This window comes from Bison bison, unplaced genomic scaffold, assembly GCF_000754665.1.
Source record: "Bison bison bison isolate TAMUID 2011002044 unplaced genomic scaffold, Bison_UMD1.0 scf7180017864158, whole genome shotgun sequence".
Classification (NCBI taxonomy): domain Eukaryota; kingdom Metazoa; phylum Chordata; class Mammalia; order Artiodactyla; family Bovidae; genus Bison; species Bison bison.
The window spans coordinates 3,643,456-3,668,384 of NW_011494730.1; the positions used below are offsets into that span (position 1 = coordinate 3,643,456).

The 24,929-nt window shown below is 51.2% G+C and overlaps 1 protein-coding gene across 1 annotated transcript in view; it reads left to right on the forward strand.

Annotated features, from left to right (window-relative positions):
• The window catches only part of EFHD1 (EF-hand domain family, member D1), a 44,832-nt gene that overhangs the window by 10,283 nt on the left and 9,620 nt on the right, over window positions 1–24,929 (forward strand). Inside the window, exons 3-4 of the mRNA XM_010841253.1 lie at window positions 15,712–15,859; window positions 23,846–23,980. Of these exons, the coding sequence (XP_010839555.1) occupies window positions 15,712–15,859; window positions 23,846–23,980 (283 nt within the window). The remainder of the gene's footprint in view (window positions 1–15,711; window positions 15,860–23,845; window positions 23,981–24,929) is intronic.

The window sequence follows — 24,929 nt, forward strand, 5'->3', positions numbered from 1 at the left end:
TCATGACCTATTCATTCATTCAGCTTTCTCATTCATTCAGTGAAGCACATGCCAGGTACTGGGGTTGTACAGATTGATCTGGAGGGGTTTCTGCCCTTGAGACGCTCAACAAACTTTGAACAGTGGGATGGATTGACCACAATACTGCTTGACAGGGAAGGATTCAAATCCCAGGAAAGCCGTCCACCACTCATGTACACTGAACTCATGTACAAGATACCCCGTGTAGCCTAGCAGACCCTGGGGGATGCTGCATTCAGGAGGGCGGTCGTGGTCTTTCTGGACACACCCAGGGAGGAGCAGCCAGCCAGGACTGGGAAGGGATTCAGGCCCTTGATGGATCTAAGGCCTCTTGGAGCCAGAGGATGGGGGCTGAGAGCTTGAAGTCTGGTGGGGACCTCCTCGACCTTAGGGGGCAGAAGGTGGGCAATGAAGCTGCAGTGAAAGATACAGTGTAGAGAAGAAAGAACTTTCTCATGGTTGGAGTTGTGGAGCGATGGAAGGAATGATCTCAAAGGTGGTAAGCCCCTTTGTCGGGAGTTCCGATGGAAGATGGGTGGTCTGTCTTCATGGAGTGAGAGGTTTTCAGTAGGAAAGTGTTGGAAAGTTCTTGGGAGGCTGGGGGATGGGCTAGATGACCTTAAAGGTTCCTTCTGGGCCAGGGTTGGGCCAGCTTGGTCTGTAAAGGGGCAGGTGGTGAATATATTTGACCTTGTGGGGTCCCTAGAGCCACTCGGCCACTGTGATAGACAGTAGCTGCAGAGAGTACGTCCGGGAACCTAAACTCACCAGCATGGCCACATCCAGAGAAAACCTGGTGAGTGGGGTTTGCCTGCAGGCCGTGGTATGCCGGGCCCTGTTGAAGGCAGCTGTTTTGGAAACTTCTGAATCCTGAGCCCTGTCTCTGGTGGTCTCGTTCATCCCTTCCTTCATTTCTTGGCCTTTCTACCTGTCTGTGACCCGGGGTTCACTGGCTGGGGCAGACCTCAAGCCCCCAGGGGAAAAGGAGCCAGAAGTGGACGTGGACGGTAGAGTGAGCCTGGAACCAGGGACCCAGAGTCACTTCGGGAAGATTGTTGCTGGAGCAGGAGCAACAGGTCTGTCTGCTTCTCTCGCCAACTCAGAGGACCGGGCAGCTGGGAGCCCTCGGAAGGGCTGCCTTGGTGTTCCTTCCCCTGAGAGGTGGCCGAGGGTGTGTTTGAGCCGGGCTGTGGTTGGGGAGGACTTAGGGACTTCCCTAGTGGTCCAGTGATTAGGACTCCGCGCTTCCACTGCGGGCGGCACAGGTTCGATCCCTGGTCAGGGAACCAAGATCCCACAAGCTGAATGGTACAGCTTAAAAAAGAGAGAGAGAGAGCTTAAAAACTGCAGATGAAAAGGAAAGTGAGAGCTAACTTGGTTGCAGAGAGCTGCACCAGGGGCCTTGGGTGTCTGCCTCCTTGAGCCCCATGGTTACAGGAGGCATTCTTCACCTCAGGTTTTCAGACCAGCACCCCCCACCCCCCGCCTACTCCTTTATTGTCTTTATCATCTCTGATTTCTTCTTTTAGGAGGTCTCCAGGTGGAGAGGTGGGAGTGCCTGGGGCCAGCGCCCTCTTTGGTGGGCGTCTCCTTACACTAATGGCTCTTGCGCCCTTTGAAAGTGTGGCCATCTGATGTTGTCTTGCTGCTGGCCCTTCTCTGTGGGGAGGCCTTTGTGCAAGTCGTGGGTGGGTCGCTGTGTGTGTCCACGGGTGTCCAGACCTGGTCTTGCTTTCTTTCAGTCTCAGCCTGGCGGCTCTGTGTGTTGCTAAATGAAAGTCAATTCTTTGATTTTTGGAAGTGAGGGCTAGGTGGTCTGTCCCCGCACAAGGCTGCCTCTAGTTGACAATACATCCTCGCACTCTGCCAGCTTGGGTCAGGTTTGCAGGAAGTTCAGGACTTAGAAACTCTCACGTGCCCAAGGCTGGCCCTGCCGCCCCTTCCTGGTCAGAATGGCAAGGGACCCCAGGGCTGTGATTGATCCCAGCCTTGGGGCATCAGCTCCCGGGGATCCCCTGGCCCCACCTGGCAGTGCTCCCTGAACACTGTGCCTGGGATGGTGGACCCTGGTCATCTGTCCTCTACCGACAAGGTCTGGCTGATGAAAAGCCCAACTCTGTGCCCTCAGGGACCTGGTGAACTCCGTCCCGGCTTGGAGAGGTGCTGGCCCTGATCCTGGGCAGCTCTGTCCGTCTTGGCCTCGGTGACAGGGTCTCTGTCTCCTCCCTAAATGACGCGTGCTCCCCGCACCCTTTCCTACAAGAGCCAACTGTAGGAAGTCCACACTCTGATTGATTCCTCTCCATCAGAGCCACTGCTAGCAGAGCGCCTGCTGCTCTGTGCAGCACTGTTCTTAGCGTTTATACATCGTCAGCACAAGGAGCTGGGTGCTCTCAGCATCCCTCATTTTACAGATGGGGAAACCGAGGTGCAGAGGAACTAGATGGCTTGCCCAGCGTGACACTTGTGCACGTGGTGGGGCTGGGGTTTGAACTCAGGTGGCCCGTGTTCTTGTCCCCCTGTGCCACCAAATCTCAACCATCCTTTTTTTTTTTTTTTAAATAATTTGTTTTTGGCTGTTCTGGGTCTTCATTGCTTCCCAGGTAGCCTTAGTGGTAAAGAATCTGCCTGCCAGTGCAGGCAACACAGAGATGCGGGTTCAATCCCTGGATTGAGAAGACCCCCTGGAGCAGGGTCTTCCTTGCTCTGCTTGGGCTTTCTCTAGCGGTGGTGAGCGGGGGCTATTCTTCGTTGCTGCGTGCAAGCTGCTCATTGCGGTGGCTTCTCTTGTTGCGGCGCACAGGCTCTAGGCGTCAGGGCTTCAGTAGTTGTGGGGCACTGGCTTAGTTGCTCTGCAGCATGTGTGATCTTCCTGGACCAGGAATAGAACCCATGTCCCCTGCTTTGGCAGGTGGATTCTTTACCACTTTGGCAGATTGGATTGGGGCTTCCCTGGTGGCTCAGCTGGTAAAAATAATCCACCTGCAATGTGGGAGACCTGGGTTTGATCCCTGGGTTGATAAGATCCCCTGGAGAAAGGAGCATCTACCCACTCCAGTATTCTGGCCTGGAGAATTCCATGGACTGTTATGGTCCACCGGGTGGCAAAGAGTTGGACACGACTGAGCGACTTTCACATCACTTCACTTCTTCACCACTGGACCACGAGGGAAGCCCTCAGCCATCCTCGACACCCTTCCCTGCACAGCCAGGCAGGGCCCTGGGTGGCAGGCTGCCCGACCTCCAGGACTCGAGACACCACCCACTCCCAGCCCGGGGCTGCTACCTCCTATGTGGCCTCCCCTGATCCATCCTACATGTCAGAGCCCAGATCTCATTACCTTGCTTCCCTCTTGAGAAGCCCTATGGGGTGGGGACAGCCCACAACATTCAGTGGCTCCCTATTGCCCATGGGACACAGTCCAGACTTCTCACGATGACCCTTAAGGCCAGTCACGGCTGGCTACTGCATTCTCTCTCGCTGGTCACCCCAGCCGGGTCCCCCTCCCACTGGGCTGTTGGTCCCACAGCTCCCAACCTCCCCCACCCCCCATCCACCAGCCCCCATCTCCAATCTGTTACTATTGATTCTTAGGAGGCTCCCCTCGCCCTCCATAGTGTTTATCCTGGTAAAGCAGGCTTGACTTTTTTTTTTTTTTCCGGCTCTTTGTTCCAGGGCATAGGCTCCTCTCTAGTTGAGGCTCACGGACTCAGTAGCTGCGCACCAGGTGGGATCTTAGTTCCCGTACCAGGAACCACCAGGGAAGTCCCCAGCCCTTCCTGGCTGAGCATGGCTAACTTCTTTCTCCAGTCCCCAGGGCTGGACCCCAGGCCACAGGCAGGGCGGGGGAGCCGTAACCTCTGTAGAGAGATCTGAGCTCTGTTCTGGAGCGGTCCCGAGGCCCTAAATACGGCCCAAGGGGAGCTTCCCAGCCCCCAGGGATGTCAGGAGTGGGAGCCTTCCGTGTGGTGGTGCAGGGTCCTCTGGCAGTGCCACCAACTGCAGGCCACGTGGGCTCAGACGGGCCTGTAAGTGAGACGTGGAACAAGGAAAGTGACCACCTTCTCAGGTTGTCCCCGAGATCGCGTGACCACTCGGTGTGCAGTGGCAGCCTTAATTAGGTCACTCCTAGGTTGCAGCCCCAGGTTCTTTCCACTGAGGGAGCTGCAGGTCTGGGCCCCCAGCTGGGCTGCTGGATTTAAGGTGGTGCCAACCAGAGAGAGGGGTTGGGGGAGGAGCCGCCGCCTGGGAAGTGGTGGGTGGAGGTGGAGGCTCTGAGGACCCAGAGGTTGCAAGCCTGGGTGTCTTCCTTTCTGTTCGGAGGGACTGCTGAGTCGCCCACAGTCCACTTCCTCTAGGCCTGTGGTCCCTGGCCTCCCCCTCCCTCAGGGCCTCCGCCTGGCCATGTCCCTCCCTGACTCGAGCACTTGAGAGTCAAGGGGGTTTGCATCACTGCCAGGGCTGCCCCAAGCCTGACCAGGTCCGGATGTAGAAACTCCTAGTTGTTTGGGGTCACCCGTCCCCCAAGATCCACAGGGCTCCTGGGAATTCCCAGGACAACTAGGTTTCCAGGGTCCCCTTTGGGTCCAGTTTCCCAGCCCATCAGGGCTTTTACGGGAGCTGTTGGGAGCCAAGGGCTTCCCTGGTGGCTCAGCTGGTAAAGAATCACCTGCAATGTGGGAGACCTGGGTTCCATCCCTGGGTTGGGAAGATCCCGTGGACAAGGAAAAGGCTACCCACTCCATATTATGGTCTGAAGAATTCCATGAACTATAGTCCATGGGGCCGCTCAGACACGAGCAGCTTTCGATTTTTTTCACTTTTTTGGGAACCAAGGGGAGGCGCCCCATTGTTACAGCAAAGAACCTACCCTGCTCATTTCCACACCCCGCTGATCAGGAGTGCCCTTGTGGCCTCCACGGCCTCCATCAGGGAGTGTTCACGACAGGCATCCCCTGGGACACCCTTTCTTCTCACCCTCCTTTCTGGATGAATGGAGGTGACTCTCAATTCCCAGACCCACTTCCTCTGTTCGTGTTCCCACACTGAGTCCCCAGCCGCCTGTACTTATCCAAACCAGCAAAGGTGCTCCAATTTCAAAAGGGCCAAAGGGAGACCCCAGGATTACGGTCTTTCTGTTATGAGACATTTCTCTTAATGAGCTAAAACTTTAAAAAAAAAAGGGGGGGGGGGCGGAGAGGCCTTGCTGATGAGCTGAGAGCTTATCTGCCTTCCTGTGATCTTGGCGAGAAGGGAGTCACTCTGGGGCAAAACCCAGACAAAACCCAAACCAAGGACACACAGCCCAGGACGTCCCTGGGACCTTGAACCAGGGATGTTTGACACCAGAAGCACACTCCTATCTCCTGCCATCCTCCGCTCTCCTCAGGAGGAGCCCACCCGGGATCTCCTGCCATCCTCCGCCCTCCTCAGGAGGAGCACACCCGGGATCTCCTGCCATCCTCCGCCCTCCTCAGGAGGAGCCCACCCGGGATCTCCTGCCATCCTCCGCCTTCCTCAGGAGGAGCCCACCCGGGCTCCCATGGACCCAGCTGTGCCCTGTTCCATTTGCCAGGTCAGAAGCTTTCCAGGGCTCATCCCTCCCTACCCCGTCACTCGTGGCCAGAGGGTTCTTGGCACCTGGACCCTGCGTGTGGCTGAAGCACTTTGCACTCCTGACCTGTTAACTGGTGTCACTGGCACGTTCCTCTCAGGGCTGGGGTGGGGGGTGGTCACGCGGGGCCTGGCTTGGGGTGCTGGCATCAGTGAGAGAATTTGCATATAGCTGGAGCCTCCCAATTTGAAGCCTTTTGCAGCCTGAGAGCACGGGCTGGGGGAAGCTCAGCTCACCCTCGGTTCCCTCTCCATTTGAATCCATGTTGAGGGTCCCTGGTGGGGGCAGTGCTCTCCCACTGCAGGCATTTGGGACAAAGCAGGTTTCCCTGCTTCTCTCAACACCCTAAGTAGCAGCGGCCTGACTCTGCATCCACTCTGCTGTCTTGCGGGGCCCTGAGCTCATGATGGGGGCTCTGTAGGGGTGGGCGTGGCCCCTCAGCTCTGCCCTGCCACCATCGTTTTCATTATAAGCTTCCAGACACCGTGTATGGACCTTCGGGGGGCTAGTCTCCTGCAGCCTGTAGAGGTGCTGCTGCTGTGGTTGTTCAGTCACTTAGTTGTGTCCGACTCTGTGACCCACAGACGGCAACATGCTGGGCTCCTCTGTCCTCTGCTGTCTCCCGGAATTTGCTCAAACTCATGTCCATCGAGCACTATCTAACCATCTCCTCCAGTGGCAGAGGATGAGATGGTAAATGTGCTGGCCTCTTTCCAGAAGAAGCAGGGTATCAGCCAGAGGTGCATCCCCACAGCACAGGCTGTGCACAGGAGAGGGGAGGCTGGTGCGCACCTGACCCAGAACCACTGCCACCTCACCTTCGCCCTCCCCACATCTCTCCACGGTGGGTGATGTGTGTTCCCCCAGCCACCTTAGTCTGCTCACTCCATGACCACGCACCTCTCCCCACCCCCCATCCATCCTGCACATCGAGCTAAGAGCTCTTTTCTGAAACACCTATCTGATGTCGCATCTCTGCTTCACACTCTTTGGGGGTTGCCCCCATTCCCCCTTAGGAAGACACAGCTTTCCCAGATTGCCTGTGGGACCGGACCCCCTGCCCGCTTCTGAGACATCCCATCCCCTGTGGACTTCGCTGGGGACTGGGGCTCCCTCCCAGGGCTCTGCAGCCTTGCTGCTGTCAGACCCAGCTCTGCCCAAGCTCCAGCAGTATCACAGCCCAGCCGTCTGTACCTCTGCCTTCCCGCTGGGACTGGTCTCTGTGTTTTCTTTCATCTCTGGAGAGGCCCCAGGTAGATCCGAGCCAGATGGTGACTGAGTGAATGGAGGTGGTCCTGCAAAGGCAGCCGGGAGCAGCCTGATTGGAAATCAGACTCTGGGCTCAGGCTTTTGTGCTTAATTCCTCAGAGTCCCCCTTCCTCAGAGCCTGCAGACTCCTGATTTACCTTGCAGTGGTAACACACTTAGAGACAGGGTTTCTCAGTCTGCAGTGAATCAGGAGGGAGAGGGGGAAGGGGCAGATAATTTGAGAGCCGGGGCTACTGCAAGAAAGACAGGAAACCAGGACCTCAGAGAAGGGGCAGGCAGGGAGGCCTGGAGGAGGAACCCAGTCCTGTGACCTGGGGGAACCGACTCCTTGGAAAAGACCCTGATGCTGCGAAAGACTGAAGGCGGGAGGAGAAGGGGACGACAGAGGACGAGATGGTTGGATTGCATCACCAACTCAATCGACATGAGTTTAAGTAAACTCTGGGAGTTGGTGATGGACAGGGAGGCCTGGCGTGCTGCAGTCCATGGGATTGCAAAGAGTCGGACACAACTGAGTGACTGAACTGAACTGACCTGGGGGAGGGGGCTGAGCTCATCTGGGTAGACACTGTTGGGACACCCACAGGCCCTGGGAAAGGCCATATGCTTCGGGCATGGTCTGGTACAGTGCCCTTCTCCTACCTGAAAGAGCCTGGGCAGCAGGGGGGACCTTGTGAAAACGCAGGTTCTGATTTAGCAGGTCTGGAGAGGGACAAGAAATTCTGCATCTTAGACAATCCTGGGCCACTGGTCCGGGGACCATACTTTGAGTGGCCAGAGCCTGACTGTCTGAAGAGGCAGCACGTGATTCCCGTACCAGGACTTTCTGGGGGAAAGCTGGGTGTTCCGAGCTCCTGGTGCCCTGAGGCCTAGGCACCCCTCCCCCAACATTAAGAGTAAGGCATTTTCTGGGGCGCTGCCATTTCCTGAGAACCCTCTACCCTCTGGGGATCCCCAGGGTGGTTTCTGATGGCCGAGCCCCAGGCAGACAAAGACTGGCCCGCTTCTTTCTTCCTTGATAGCAGGATTATTCTGGGGAGGTGAAACCCAAGAAAACCCAGGGGCTCTGCACAGTGGAGCCCAGAGAGCAAGCCATTCACGGACTAGCACTAGGTGGATGCTGGAAACTGGCCCCTGTCCCCTTGCCTCTCTCCCTTGCTGGCAGGGCTTTTGGCAGGGTGAGACCTAGGGCCCCTTTGGTGAGGTTGGGGGCTTTCCCAGGTCATAGGCCCAGTTTGGGGACCCAGACCATCCTGCTTCACTCCACCCCATTCCACCAGCCAGTGATGGCCCCAGTCAGAGTCAGGGAGCCCTCAAGTGAGGCCTTGGAGGGCAGATCTGATGCTGTCATTAGGACGGGCTGGGTGATAAGAGTTATTCTATAAGGGCTTCCTGGAAATTCAGCCCAAGGGGCCGCGGCAGGCTGTGGACTGCAGTTTCTTCCAGAATGCTAATGGTGTTGGATGCTGTTTGAGGCCAGTGGGTGTCGGTACCTCTTCAGCAGCAGCCCTGGAAGTTGTCTGCTTCCTCTTCATGGCTGCCGACAGGGCCTACTTTTAAATATAGCTCCCTCCCATTGCACGCTTACCAGGCACAAGGGCCAGAGCTGGTGGGTTATCTTTTCTGGCCCCTCGACAGCTCTGCACGGCACAGACAGCTCAGTGATAGTCTGCAGTGGGCTTGCCAGCCCGTCTCTCCCAAGTGAATGGCAAGGCTGGGGCTGCACCCAGGCCTGTATCTGCAGGGCCATGTGCACCTCTGATGGGACTGGAATCTCCCCCCTCGTAGATCCTGGAGAATAGCAAGAGGAAGGGAACCTGTGTGGACCTTGCAAAGCAAAAGCAAGAGAAAAAGCTCACTAATCCAGAAGAGGGCTAGAAGGAAGCCCTAGGAGACAAACAAGGTTGGGGTGGGGCAGGGGGTGTCTTGGGACCATGAGTGGCTTTTCTTTTTAATATCCTAGACTGCCTTTAAGAGGGAAATGTGGGTTAAAATTTAAATTATAGGGGGAAAAAAACTGGTGAATGGAGCTAAGATGTTGGTAGAGGAGGAGCCAAGGACTTAAGGGGATGCCAATGAACCTGGGAGCATTTGAAATAGTATATAAACTGTGGAGGGGCGAGGAAAGGAAGTATTTGAACGCTTTGAAAATATTTAGATGCAGTTCAAGCCAGTCTTGTAGGGAGAAGGAAAGCCCCACACGTGGAGGACTCAGCAACGCGGCTCTTGTTATCTCTGCCAACATCATCAGATACAAATTGTAAAACATCTAACTCTCACAGTTAACCAGTGGTCTGTTTGTTGGAATATCGTGTATGCACTCTATCACCACCTGTCAAGAGGGGTGACTAATAACCACCTCACAGGCCTGCTGAATTAAATAAGGTGATTTAGTACAGTGCCTGGCACTTAGGAAGTGCTCAATAAAGAGTAAACGCAGGCGTCTATTATTAATTCTTTGTAGGAATGTTGAAAGGGTTCCTTTATGAGACAATGTGTGCGAACTGCAAAGCAGACCAGTGGTAGTTACTAGGTGCTTTGAACCCCATTGTCTGCGCCGACAACAGACGGTCATCGGATGCTTTGAGAGGAGCAGATAAAACCATGAGGGGATGAGGGGGCACCTGGGAGGGTTTTTCTGCCTCCCTTGCAAATGCAGGCCCTGGAGGAGGTGGCTGTGGACCAACCCTCAGAGACGGTCACTTTAAAGGGAGGAGGGCGTGCTTCAGGATTACGAATCCCAGTTCCAAGGGAAGGGCGGGGACACCACTAATGTGGTCTCTTTTTAGTCTGGCCAGGACTTAACGATGGCGCTTGGCCGGTGCTTCAGGCAGGAACAAAGGGACGCAGTCTTTGCTGGGTCCCTGGGAGTGGAGGCGCTGGCTGGCTCGTGACCCCTGTCTTCCCTGCCCCTCTTCCCTCGGAGACGTCCCCTCTCTGTCCACAGACAGGCGTTATTCCTGGGCCAACCTGGGGCGCTCTGGCCGGATGGCGGACCCTTTCCTCCGCCTGGGATTTGCCCTCCGAGGTGGTGGGCCTCTGCCCCCACTATGGTCAACCCCCAATTTCCTGCCTATTTAAAGAAATGTGAATTCCTTTCACCTGTTGCCCAGCCTTCACCAAGGCTGTTTCTCACACATTTGCCCTTTGTTCTTAGCCCTGGAAAGTATTTCAGGCTTGAGGGCTTAAGATAAGTTTCCAACCTTTCTTGGGCCTTCTCAGTCAGAACCCCGCAGAAATCCAGGGGTAGGGTCTCCGAGCCCCTCGCTGCCCACGGCCCCAGCCTGACTGCGCTTCGGGCTGGCTAGCCCGTGCTGGCTGTGGGCTCAGATGATGGGGGGTGGCCCTGGTCCTCCGGGCCCCCGCCAGGTGAGGACAAACTCCTGCCTTGTTCTCTGACCTTTTCTTATCTCATCCCAGTTCATCTCTGGTTCCCGAGGCCCCCTCCCTTCTCCTCACCCTTGAGCGTTTCAGCTGTTCTCGTCTTCCCTTCATTTCCCTCCCTTTCTTCTCCGCATTCAGACCCCGACCCTCAGCCTCTGCCCCGGAAGATCTGTATCTTGGATGCTACACCCCCTCTTCGTGGCTTCCGTCTCCTCTGCAGACTTTGTTGGGACTGGCACCGTGTGCTGAACAGAGGGCAGGGAACACCCGTCCACACTCTGGGCCTGGAGGGCAGAACATAGGGGCTGTTTACCTGGCTGCCTTTCTGAGGTAGCATTGCCCTGAGAAGCTGTTTCTCCAAGTGTTTTCCTTGGAACGATTGCTCAGAGGAGCTTCCCCTCAGTGGAAAGTCCCTGAACACACAGGACTGTGTGGCCCAAATGCTGTTTCCCTCGGACACATGACCGTATGGAAGGCTTTGGAAAGTTCCACACCAGAGAAGCCTGTTTACTTGGAGCAGGACTCCCTGTAACAGAGACCATCCCTCCGGCCTGTTTGTAAGAGCTCTTCTCACTTCAGGTCTTGTGTTAGCTGTTTTTGCCAGAAACATCTTCCTTGTTGTTGTCACTAGGTCGTCTCCAACTCTTTGTGACCCTGTGGACTGCAGCTCGCAATGCTCAGAGAGGGCCTTCCCTGGGTGGGGAAGATCCCCTGGAGAAGGGCATGGCAACCCACTCCAGTGTTCTGGCCTGGAGAATCCCATGGACAGAGGAGCCTGGCGGGCTGCAGTCCGTAGAGGCTCAAAGTCGGACACAAGTGAAGTGAATTAGCACGCGTGCCAACAATGATAAACAGTAACTCCCGGCTCCCCACTCTCTCTGCCACCATTCTCCTTTCTGTCTGTGAATCTGACTATTCTTAGAATGTCAGGCAGCTGGAATCATGCAGAATTTGTCCTTTTGCGTCTGACTGACCTTCACTTAGCGTAATGTCTTCGAGGTTCGTTCGTGCTGTGATGGGGGCCACTCTTGGTTGTGGTGCCCGGGCTTAGTGGCTCCGCAGCATGTGGGATCTTCTCCCAGATCAGGGGTTGAATGTGTGTCTCCTGCCTGGGCAGGCGGATTTACCACTGATCCAGCTGGGAAGCCCTGCCCCAGCAAATGTGATGGTCAGCACTCTTCCTAGGTGGCCTCCCTATACCTACCTAACAGGCCAGCCCCTGAATTGCATGGGCATCTACCCCTGTTTATCTTTCCCTCCAGAAGCCTGACAGAGGGCCTTGCTGATTCTGACAGTGAGTCCTGGTGGACCCGCTTGACCATCTTGTTTCAAAAGCAAGTGAACCTGTGACTCAGCAGTTCTGCTCTGGGATATTAACCCAAGGGAAGTGAGGGCATATGTCCATACAAAAACTTGGACAGAAGTGTTCATAGCAGCATGATTCATCATAGCCAGAAGTGGAAGCAACTCAAATGTCTCTCAGCTGAAGAATGGATAAACAAAATATGGTATATTTACACAACAGAATATTATTCAGCGATAAATAACAAGAATAAAATAGTGATTGATGTGTGCTACAGCGTGGGTGGACCTTGAAAACATTACCCGAAGTGAAGGAAGCCAGACCCAAAAAGTCACATATAGAGTGATTCCATTTACATGAAACACCGAGAATAGGCAAATGCGTAGAGACAGAAAGCAAGCCGGTGGTTGCAGGAGATTGAGAAGAGGGAATGGGGAACAACCGCTGCAGGGCATGGAGTTCTTCTCGGGGTGATGAAAATGTTGAGGAGTTATTAATAGGCAGTGATGATGGTTCTACAACGCTGTGAGTATGCTAAAAATCACTGAGGTGTGCAATTTAAACTGAGCCACCACAGGTCAGTTGGTAAAGAATCCACCTGCAATGCAGGAGACCCCAGTTCGATTCCTGGGTTTGGAAGATCTGGTGGAGAAAGGATAGGCTACCCACTCCAGTATTCTTGGGCTTCCCTGGTGACTCAACTGGTAAAGAATTCGCCTGCAATGCAGAAGACCTGGGTTCTATCCCTAGGTTCAGAAGATTGCCTGGAGAAGGGAAAGGCTACCCACTCCAGAATTCTGGCCTGGAGAATTCCGTGGACTGTATAGTCGATGATATCGCAAAGAGTCAGACACGACTGAGCGACTTTCACTTCCACTGCAATTTAAAAGAGTGGATTTTGTGGTATATAAATTGTATCTCAATAAAGCTGCTATTTTCAATGTTCAAATTCTTTAAAAAAAATTCATTTATTTTTGACTACTCTGGGTTTTCATTGCTGTGCTCGGGCTTTCTCTGGTGGTGGCAAGCAGGGGCTGCAGGCACTCGGGCTTCAGGAGTTGTGACACACGGGCTTAGTTGCTCCGAGGCATGTGGCATCTTCCTGAACCGGGGATTGAACCTGTGTCTCCTCTACTGGCAGGCGGATTCTTAACCACTGGACCACCAGGGAAGAATGATAAAACTATTATTATTATTATTACTTTAAGTTAAAAACCAAGAAAATACAGCCAATCCCTGAATCACTTTTAGGGAACCCCTGGCAATCACTGCTTCCTCTTTTAAGTGCTCACAAACCATCTGTTGATAATACTAGATCCAGAGCTAGTCCATCTGTGATTTATAAACTCTGCCTGCTTCCTGGAAATCTCGCACACCTGGAAACCGCACTGGAACACCTATCTTGTCCTTCAGGGTTCTCGAAGCCCACCAAGAACTTCCAGGGGACTCATCGGTGAACTTTAGCATCTTGCAACATGATCCTTCCAGCCAAGAAGGTGGTGGGAGTCCAGGGGGAGCACATAGCTGCCTGGAGGAGGTGGCATCTGCTGAAGAACAGAGGGCAGACAGTGCTGTTGGAGATCAGAGGAAGGGGGGCAAGCTCCTTGGCTCCGGGGGACAGAAAAAGCCACCAAGGAGGGCGGGGTGGGGGTATGTTGTGGGGGGAGGAACGGCATGAGCTGGCCACTGTGGCCCGAACACAGCACGCTGGGGAGTACTAGGCTTCATCTCCAGCAAGACCACGTGGGCCTCAAAATACCACCAGCCCACATGGTTAGATTTCTGGATGCCCACAGGCTGTGGGTGTGGTGTGGTTCCCAACAATGGTGGTTTCTTTTGTGGAATTGAGGGTGGGCAGGACAGACAGTCAAGAAGTCTGTTTTTTTGTTTGTTTGTTCATGTATTTAATTTTTTTTAACTGTGGTAAAATATACATAATCTTTACCATCTTAACCATTTAAGTGTTGAGATCACCATATGTTCACATTCTTGTGTAACCATCACCACCTTCCTATTCCAGGACCTTTTCCTCATCCCAAATTGAAACTCTAAACCATGAAACAGTAACTCCCACCCCACCCCCCTTTGCCCTGGTCTCTAGTAGCTACTCTAGGAATTCTAGAAATCTCATATAAGTGGAATTATGCAGGTTTGTCTTTTTGTGTCTGGTTTATTTCAATCTTAACATAATGTTCTCAAGTTTCATCTGTGTTGGAGCATGTATTCAGTTCAATCGCTCAATCGTGTCCAACTCTTTTTGACTCCATGAACTGCAGCACACCAGGCTTCCCTGTCCATCACCAACTCCTGGAGCTTGCTCAAATTCATGTCCATCGAGTTGGTGATGCCATCCAACCATCTCATCCTCTGTTGTCCCCTTCTCTTCCTGCCTTCATTCTTTCCCAGCATCTGAGTCTTTTCCAGTGAGTCAGTTCTTTGCATCAGGTGGCCAAAGTATTGGAGCTTCAGCTTCAACATCAGTCCTTCCAATGAATATTCAGGACTGATTTCCTTTAGGATGACTGGTTTAATCTCCGTGCAGTCTAAGGGACTCTCAAGAGTCTTCTCCAACACCACCAGTTCAAAAGCATTGATTCTTCTGTGCTCAGCTTTCTTTATGGTCCAACTCTCACATCCATACATGACTACTGGAAAAACCATGGCTTTGACTGTATGGACCTTTGTCAGCAAAGTATAGAATTTCATTTTTTAAATAATTTTACTTATTTATTTTTTTACCTCGCTGGGTCTCTGTTGCTACAAGGGCTTTCTCTAGTTGCCATAAGTGGGCTTCTCATCGCAGTGGCATTTCTTGTTGCAGAGCACAGGCTCCTCGGTGCTCAGGCTTTAGTAGTTGTTGTCTATGGGCTCAGTAGTTGTGGCTCCTGTGCTTAATTACTCTGCATCATGTGGAATCTTCCTGGACCAGGGATCAAACCCATGTTCCCTGCATTGGCATGTGGATTCTTATCCACTTCACCACCAGGGAAGACCAGAATTTCATTTTTTAAATGGAGAATAATATGCTATTGCATGAATATATAATGTCCCATTGTATGGATATACCTCATTTTGCTTATCTGTTCATCCATCAGGGGATTCTGGGGTTGTTCCCATCTTTGGGCTGTTCTGAATGGAGTTGATTTTAATGCATGATGTTCATACCGCAGTAACAAGGGATCTCTGGGGAGTGGAGAATAGGATGGATTTGCTGGGAGAAGAGCCAGGGAGTCTGTGAGAAGCTCCATAATAGCCCTAGTGTGTAGAGAAGGATGCTGGGGGTGAGGCTGGGTGGAGTGGCTGGGGCAGAAGAACAGAGGCTGGGAAGGCTCCCACGGGACTGACCCAGGCACTCAGGAGTACAGGGCAGGGCCAGGATCCCTGCTGTGGGGAGGCTGGGGTTACTTCTAGCTGGGGGGCTGGGGGCACCGTCAGCAGAGGTGCTGGCCCTGTGTGGAAACTTGGCCAAGAGTATTGTGCCAAGCCCTGGCTCACCTGTGACATCCAGGCGTGACCATTCAGACCTGGGGACTGGATATCTGTGAGCCGGAGGGCGAAGCGTGAAACCAGAGTGCCAGGTGGGGAAAGCAGCTTCCAGAGACAGGAGACCTGTGGATGAGAGGAGAGGTGGGTGGAAATGGGGTGGCAAGGACCCAGGGACCCGTGATTGAAGGAAGCTTCCAGAACCGTCGGTGTAATAGAGTGGGTGCATAGGGTGCCTTGTGCAGCCCTGGACAATGGGAGGTGCAGCCCTTCCGTCATCCAGCGTTAGGAGCTTCCGTGGACGTTTGTTGACCGAAACGGGGAAAAATAAAGGGAAACAGGCATGTTTTTCATCCTCAGGAAACTTACGGCCTAATTAAGGCGTTAACAGATATGAAAACACTCCTGGAGTCCAAGACACGCTTTGAGTCGGATCCTGCAGAGTCCAGAGGTGTTGAAGGAGAGGTGGGGGACCCTTCCAACCCAGTGACCCTGGTGGGCACTGCAAGGCAGGAGTTGTTTGAGTCGTTTTTCAGTAACTAAAGCCAAAAGCATTTAGCATTTGGTAGATTAACAAGTGTCTTTTGGTCCTGGCCATGGCCATCCCTCACCAGCGTCTTGCATTTGACCCCACAGGTATGACGCTGGAAGGGATGGCTTCATTGACCTGATGGAGCTGAAGCTGATGATGGAGAAGCTGGGGGCCCCCCAGACCCACCTGGGCCTGAAGAGCATGATCAAGGAGGTGGACGAGGACTTTGATGGCAAACTCAGCTTCCGTGAGGTACCTGCGTCCTGCTGGCCCTGAGCCCCTGGAGGGGGAGGGTCCCTGAGAGGACCCGCTGATTTACTATCCCCTGGACTACACAATGGCTTGGGCCCATCTAGAGAGCTGCTTGGATATTTAACCTGCAGTTCTGCTTTTTAACATTATCTTTAAGGAGCTAGTGAACCACAGTGCTAGCATGAGAAAACACTCAGCAAGCAGTTTGAAAGTCACTTTGGGTAGGATAGCCTCCTTTGGGTAAAATGGTAAGTATTGAGACATCTGGAAGGATGTTCACCAAAACATTCATAGTGAATATTTGTGGGTGCAAAGTTTTGGTGGTTTTTAGTTTCACACTTTAAAAATATATTTAAACTGTTAATTTTTATCTTGCTGTTGTTTAGTCGCTAAGTCTTATCCGACTCTTTGCAAACCTGTGGATATAGCCCGCCAGGCTCCTCTGTCCATGGGATTTCCCAGGCAAGAATGCTGGAGTGAGTTGCCACTTCCTTCTCCAGGGGATCTTCCTGACCCAGGGATCATACCCTAATTTCCTGCTTGGCAGATGGATTCTTTACCACCTGGAAAGCCCATTAATTTTTAAAATAAGCATTTTAAAGTAGTTTTTAAAAAAAAACAATTAAACAAAGGGTCTTACTTTCTGCCCCTGAACCTTCTCCTCCAAACAAGTCCAGGATAGGTCTTTGGTCTTTGGACCCCTGGAATTGTGGGCAAAATTGTGTACATACAGATATATTCCTGGAAGAGTGCACATAGATTCACCTGATTTCCCAATGGGTGAAAACCTCAGCCATTTTCACTTTGGGGAATAAATCTCAAGGCCACTGGGTTTCTTCCACGGCAAGAATGCAGCTCCACAAGGAAAGGAATTGCATGTCTTGTGTGTTTGAGTTTTATCGAAAGGTTTTTAGATATATCCATGACTGAGCGACTGAACTAACTAACTAATGACCTGGTATTAGAATAACTTTGGCAAGACCATCTGGGCTGAAGTTTGGACATTAGCCCAGCTGCTGTGGTCTCGTTTTCAGTCGTGTCTCTTTTGGGACCCTCGGAAGCTGAAAGAAGAGAAGACAGTCCTTGTCTTCTGGTGTTTAACCTTTATTATTCCAGAAACAGTGGAGTGCTGGCATCCTGGTTTCTGAGGGTGAGAACTTTGGCCAAATACTGGTCTTCTGTCCAGGCTAGATAGGGCCTTTGGATGCTCTTCCTGGTTGTGGGGGCGGGGGGGTGGAGGCGGTTCTCTCTGAAGCTGAGTTTGCAGCCACGAGTCCCTTCCCCAGCTGACCGTGCCTCTCACTGCTCACAGATCAACTTCAGAATCCCCCATCTCTTCCTTTCCTCAACTGGCTGATGTGGAGGAGATCATGGAAAACCTGTGCTGGGTGTAACCCTCAGGGTAATCTGCTGCCAGACTTCTCATTTCAGAGCTAAGGAGCTAGAAGACCGAAAAAGTCAGCACTTGCCTGAAATCAGATCCCGGCTCAGGGCTGGGCCTAGGAGACAGCCTGCCACCATCATTTACCACGTTCAACTTTGCAGCTGCCTCTCTGGTTCCCTAGCCTCTCATTTGTATTACTACAAATTAGTAATAATAATAATATCAATCCTCTGTATTATTCATGCATCATGCTAGGCATTAGCTCTTTCTTTCCAATGTCTCAAGAAGTAAAGAATCAGCCTGAAATGCAGACGACGTGGGTTTGATCCCTGGGTTGGGAAGATACCCTGGAGGAGGAAATGGCAACCCACTCCAGGATTCTTGCCTGGGGAATCCCATGGACAGAGGAGCCCGGCAGGGTACAGTTCATGGGGTCACAAAGAGCCGGACATGACTGAGCACACATAACAATGACAACAAGAATCTGGGTACCCCTGGGATATAGAAAGTAAAGGATTTTGCCTTGGTGAAGCTTTGGAGGCACTGCTGGGGAAAGAACTTCTGTGGCAAAGTTTTAACCTCAGGGGAATGGAAATCAAGGGTGCTTAGACGTCTGTGCAAGTCACCAACTGAAATTCCCTCCCCTCTGTTTGACCCAGGAGCCTTGCGCATGCACCCCTCTCTGTTTCCAAGATGCTCAGTTAGCTTTTGGTTAGCTGCTGGTTTGGCCATTTCGATCTGAGGCTTGGACATTTCCAGAGGGTTTCGTTGTGGGTACTCAACCCACCTACAGGTCTTCAGGGGTGTTCACGTTCAGTCCTTTGTCAATTCAGAGCCACACTGTGGCCCCATCTCTAGAAGTCGTGCCCAGAGGTACAGATTTGGAAGTGTGGATGTGTTTGCAAAACTACTCCACAGCCCAACCTCCTGCTCTTGGGATTTCACTCTGCTGGTGTCCACCCATATTGTAAGCCACCAGTGGGCTGATGCTGAGTTTGTGTAATGAAAAGAGGTGTACATCCCAGCCTCCATCTGCCACACAGAGCTGCATAACTGGAACACATTATTTCTGAGCCTCAGTTTTTATGTCCTTAAAATAGGGCTGTTAAAAGCCTTTGCTCGGGACTGTTTTGAGGACAAAGTTCTCTTTCTATGCCTCTATCAGTTAGAATGCTTGACTGCTAGTGATGGAAAGAGAATGCTAACTAATTTAAACAAGGAAAGAGCAAGTGACTCTTGGTTCACATACCTAGGAGATGAAGTGAAAGTGTTTTAGACACAAGTAATCAGTAATTTTCTCTTGCTGTACCTTGACTGTGCTTTTGTCTACATCCTTTCTTTCCAAATAGGCTGTTGTCCCTGGTGCCTGCCATGATGGTTGCTGGCAGCTCCAGGCTACATTGCCCCAGGGGATGGAGGGCTACTTCATCCCAGAATCCATAGCAGTCTCAGAAGAAGGCTTCTGATTGGCCCTCATAGGGGTACATGCCCACCTCCTGGACCAATCATTGCATCCAGGATACTATGATTGGTTAGATCCAGGTCATGTGCCACAGGGCATCATAAAACAGCTCCACCACCATCATCACATGTGGCAGGAGCTGCCAGCTAGACAAAATGTCTCATTTCTATAGTGCCTTCCTGACCTGACACTTAGTGGGTGCTTGGTGAGTTTATATTCCCTTTCTTTTTTTTTTTTGGATTAACTTGACTGAAGTGAGTTACATCTAAAGAAAAGCCCTTTGATACAGAAAATATGTCTCTATTAAGCACCAGTTTGCTACTTTCCCCCAGCGTTCAAGGGAATTGATCTTTCTTTTAAACCATTTCTTTTCCAATTATGAAAATAATATGTGCACATTCGGGGTATTTAACAAAATGGTACACATGGAGCCTTTAAAAACGATGATCTAGCACAGTGTTTGATGACCAGAGGACAAATGTCAACAGTGTGAGAAGCAGGAACAAAAGCATATTTCCAAACCGTGTGTAAAAGGTAATTGTCTGCGTTTATAGTTTGTGTACATGTACAGACATGTGGGAGAAGTCACAGGATGCACTGGAGTTAGCAGTTCTGTCTCCGTAGCTCTAGGGATCTAGAATCGGATTCCAGGCACTCCCCACCTCAGTCTCCTTTGGAGGCAGACAGAGAGGCCTTAATATCTTCCTCCCTTTTTCTTGTAGTCCTTACTAATTCCATTACATCTGTCTCAAAGTAGAATTGCTCCAAGACCAGACATGTGGTGGTTTCGTACAAAGGCTGGATAAGGGGGTTACTACATTACCTGTCAGTCCTGGGGACTGGGGGGCTTCCCAGGTGGTTCAGTGGTAAAGAATCCACCTGCCAGTGCAGGAGACCCAGGAAGGAAGAGTCCCCTGGAGGAGGAAATGGCAACCCACTCCGGTATTCTTGCCGGGAAAATCCCATGGACTGGGGAGCCTGGCAGGTTACAGTCCACAGGGTCTCAAAGAGTCAGGCACAAGTGAGCACGCACACGCATGCACGCATAAGCACACACATGCACGCATAAGCACACGCTGGAAACTGTAGGTCTTCTTTTCTCCTCCCACCCTACCCTCCCTGAGAGGGTCCCTGGCAGCCCTGGCTGTCCTGGGTTGCACCCCTGTCTGTTTATGGTTGATTGGACTGTGGGTGGACCTGTGGCCAGATTAGGTCAATTGGATTCTGTATCTGGGAATTTGGGCCTGGTATTTGGCACACTGGCTCTGCAGGTGGCTGTTCCTGCAAGGATAATTCAGTGTGGAGTGGCCATTCTCTACCATGTGGTCCAGACACAAGAGCTTGAGAGAGAATGTGGCCTCCAGTCTTGAACACATTGGCTCTCCCCATTCCGATCTTCATCCAGACCACTGTATTTTGCCCTTGGCTTTTGAGATATCCTATTTGTATAATGAATACTTCCTTTTTGCTTAAGCCAACAAGTGTGTTTCTGTCACTCGCCACCTAAAAGCTCTAACTAATGTGGGCAAGTGTTTGTATCACCAGTCAGAGCCACAGAATTTAAAATTCCCTTAAATTCATCACAAGCATTTGCTAGCTCATGTCTGAAAGTGCTTTTTAGCTTTGTGAGTTCTCTGTTTCTTTGTTTTCTGCTTCTCCTCCCCTCCCCCCTCTTTGCTCAGAGTCACAGCTAGGACACTTTCCAATTCTCTACAACATACCAGTCTTTGTGGACTATAAATAGGAAGACAAACAAGGCTGGGCAGTTGGAGAAATTGTCATTCAGGGGTTGGTGATTGTGATACATTAAATGGGAAAGTCTGGCATGTTCTATGGAAGGCTGGAGAGTTTCGAGTTGAGCTGAATCTTTTTTCTTTAACTGGCTGGGGCAGGGAGACCCCCTAAGTTATGACAGAGCTGCTGGTGGTTACCTGTGCGCTGGCAGAGTTGAGAGTGAGCACTCGTGGGCGGGATCCACTCGGGAAAGGACTGTTGAGGATTACTTTAAGCCCTTTTGTTGGTGGTGGTGTTTAGTCACTCAGTCGTGTCTGACTCTTTGCGATCCCATGGACTTTAGCCCACCAAGTTCCTCTGTCCATGGGACTTTTCAAGCAAGAATATTGGAGTGGGTTGCCATTTCTTCCTCCAGAGGATCTTCGCAAACCCTTCTGTAAACACCTACATTGTCATCTCTGCTGCAGAGTAAGAAAAATGAATTTTAGACAAGAGACTCCCCTGCCCCAGGTCACTAGGATTGGTGCTAGGCTGGGGGTGGTGCTCTGTCTTTCCTAAGCTCCGGAGGGGCAACCTGTTTTGTGTCCTCCTTATGAAGAATTGGAGAGGAGGGTGGCTTCTGCTAAGTGCTTTAAGGACACATAGGGGACCGAGGGATGGTTGGGTATTTTACTCTTTCCCTCTGTCTGAGGCTCACGTGTGCAGGGCTCTTCAGTCTCTTCTATGAGAGCCCGCTCACCACCATCCCCCAGCCCCCTTGTCCCCCATCCTTTTCCTGGGGGAACCTCTCCTCGTTCAACAGGCTGGAGTTCCAAGTCTTCTTTGGAGCCAGTGTTCTGGCTGTGAGAGTCTGCCGCAAACTGAGTCTTTGCCGGCCTCTAGTGAGAGAGTTTGAAGCTGCAGGTGGGTGACCGTGGCATTTCTGTCGAGCCAAGCTGACCCCGGTGACAGCCTCCTTCGTGAAGCTGAAAGTCCTGCAACATGTTGCTTCACCAGTTGCTTTGTTTTTGGCGAAGTCCACAGCGGAGTTAGGACCCTCGAAGCAAGAATGACAAAGAAGGACTTGTTGGCAAGGCGTTTTGGGGGTGGTGATGATGGGAGCTCGGACTTTGACTTAATGAATCACGCTTCCCTCTAGGCATTAAGAGACACTCAAGCTGGAATTTGGAAAAAGTGCATTGAGCTTGTCTTACCTCCCACTCTGCTTTAGAAAATGTTCTTTCCTCTTGGGGAAGACAATCTTTAGAGGAAAATTGAAATTTCCCTTTAGGCATACATATTTTGTGTGTGTGTGTGTGCTCAGATGCTAAGTCATGTCTGACTCTTTGCAACCCCATGGACTGTAGCCCACCAGGCTCCTCTGTCTGTGGATTCCTCCAGGCAAGAATACTGGAGTGGGTTACCATTTCCTCCTCCAGGGCATCTTTCCCAATCCAGGGATCGAGCCCACGTCTCCTGCCTTGGGAGGGGGTCCTTTACCACTGAGCCACCTGAGAAGATCTATTCTTCTTAGATGGATAAATTATGCAAGTGGTATAGAAGCTGTTTGACAAATTCACAAAAAATTTTAAAGAAGAGAAGTAAAAAAGCCATAAAACTGCCTTGGGGGTGATGGAAGGACATGCAAGGGGTGAGATAGAGCAAGCACTGCTCTTTCAGGTTGACTTATTTGTTTACTTAAAAATGTATCCTCCAGAGTATTGTATGTATTGTATTCTCTTAGTACAGACTGACTTGAAAGACAAATTCATTCAGGTAACATTTTGATCTTCAGGAAGATGATGGATTATTCAGTAAGTAGTGTGGGGATTACTAACTAACCATGTGGAAGAAAATAAGGTTAATGATCAACTTCACATAACAGATCAGAATAAATTTCAGAGATTAAATATTTACATGTTTTTTTTTAAAGAGTCCTAAAAGCTGTAGACAAAAACACAGGTTTTTGATTGTTTCTGTAACCTTGGTGGCAAGGAAGGATTTTCTAAGCATAACACTGGTGAGAGAAAAGCAAAGATTGATAGCTTTTGAAAAACATTTCCACGGTAAACAAAGCTGAAAGGCAAGAGACAGAGCTAAATTAGAAAACACCGAGGAAGGCAAATAGTTTAACGCCAAAATGGGACACAAATGGGAAATAGAAATGGTTTCTTAAAATGTCAGAAATATTAAGTTATTTAGTTTTAAAAGTAGTACCTACCAATCTACTGGACTGTTTCTTTCATGGCTGTTAAGTAGGATGTGGCCAATTTTTTGCTTTTATGCATATTGCTTCTTCTTAAACCATTTTATGTAATGTTTTTATGCGATATAACATTTATGTGCATGTTTTAAGGGATGGATTCCAAGCAGTGGAATTAATGATTAGAAGGGTGAAAACATTTTATTTTTGGTAAATATTTCCAAAACGCCCTCCAAAAATTTTGATTCAGGTTACACTCTCATCAACATGAGGGTGCCCCTTCCCCTACATCCCTGTGGGAAGATGGGCCTTTAAAAAAAAAAAAAATTATGTATTTGTTCGTTTATTGGCTGCAGTGCATCTTCATTGCTGCACGTGGGTTTCTCTAATTGCAGCCAGCGGGGGCCCCTCTCTGTTGCTGTGCGCAGGCCTCTCATTGCCGTGGCTTCTTTTGTTGAGAAACACGGGCTCTAGGGTGAGCAGGCTTCAGTAGTTGTAACCTCAGGGCTCTTAGAGCACAAATTCAGTACTTGTGGTACCTGGGCTTAGTTGTTCCTTGGCATGTGGCATCTTTCCAGACCAGGATCGAGCCAGTGTCCCTTGCATCGCAAGGCGGAGGCTCAACCACCGGACCACCAGGGAAGCCCCTTGTTTTGTTTTTTTGACTGTGTCTCGAGGCATATGGGAGAGGGCCATGGCACCCCACTCCAGTACTCTTGCCTGGAAAATCCCATGGATGGAGGAGCCTGGTAGGCTGCAGTCCATGGGGTCGCTAAGAGTCGGACACGACTGAGCGACTTCACTTTTACTTTTCACTTCCTGCATTGGAGAAAGAAATGGCAACCCACTCCAGTGTTCTTGCCTGGAGAATCCCAGGGACAGGGAAGCCTGGTGGGGTGCCGTCTGTGGGGTCACACAGAGTCGGACACGACTGAAGTGACTTAGCACCAGCCGCAGGGAGGCATATGGGATCTCAGTTTCCCCTACCAGGGATCAAAGCCACATCCCCTGCAGTGGAAGCACGGAGTCTTAACCACTGGACTTCCAGGGAATTTCCCCATGTTTTCAGTGTTGACAGTGTGATAAGGGAAAAAATAGCTTGTCATGTGGACACGTATACACCCTTTGTAATAGGCGTGGCTATAATGACTGTAGCTCGGGTCAGAGGGGCCTGTAAATCTCTCGGTGACGTTGACTTTGACCCTTACCAACCTCCCCCTGCAGTTCCTGCTTATATTCCACAAGGCCGCCGCGGGAGAACTGCAGGAGGACAGCGGGCTGATGGCACTGGCGAAGCTTTCTGAGATCGATGTTGCCCTGGAGGGCGTCAAAGGTGCCAAGGACTTCTTTGAAGCCAAGGTAGGTGCCTCCTTTCTGCGCGGCACAGTCCCTCTGTCCCTGCTCCCTGCCCAGCGAGCTCCCAGCCAGCAACCAGCTCATCAGGACGAGGGAAACGGCGCTCGCTTGAGCACGTGAGATGGTAGGGAAAGGAGAGTGTGTGTCTGTGTGCCATCTGAAAATTAAAAACAAAATGGGAAAATGGCCAAATGGCAAATGCTTTGGATCCTGGTTTCAGATTTTTTTTCTTTTTTAAATTTTTGACTGTGCTGGGTCTCCATCACTTCTCGGGCTTTTCTCCAGTTGTGGTGTGCGGGTTCTCGCTGCAGTGGCTTCTCTTGTGAGGAGCACGGGCTCTAGGCACTTGGGTTTTAGGAGCTGCAGCATGTGGGCTCACTAGTTGTGGCTCCCAGGTTTTCTAAAGCACAGGCTCAATAGTTGTGGTGCATGAGCTTAATTGCTCGGTAGCATGTGGAATCTTCCCAGACCAGGGATCGAACCTGTGTCTCCTGCATCGACAGGCGGATTCTTTACCACTGAGCCATCAGGGAGGCTCCTAATATCAGATTCAAACGGGCTTGCTGGTGCAATGATCCCAAACGACTCTGGAGTCAGACTTTCCTAGAGAATTCCTCTCTACCCCAAACCACATGAGTTACTTGAAGGGCTACCTCTGTGTTTGCATCTTAGACACCTGTGTGTAAACAAGAACAAACGGGGCCCGAGAAGGCTGCCCTGTTGGCTTGCCCTGGATCAGAATTGTTATGTGCAGTGTTGACGATGCCAGGGAGCCGGGAAGGATTCTGCAGCATGTGGTCTTGGAGCCTTCTGGGTGCTTCTGCTCATTCACGAGTTCATACGGTCATTGAACGTTTCTGGAGATTTTGTCTCAGTCTGGGTGCTGTCATTTCCCTCCCCCCAGAGCACACTGGCAGAAAGATCAGGAAAACACTCCAAATGTCCCTCAACA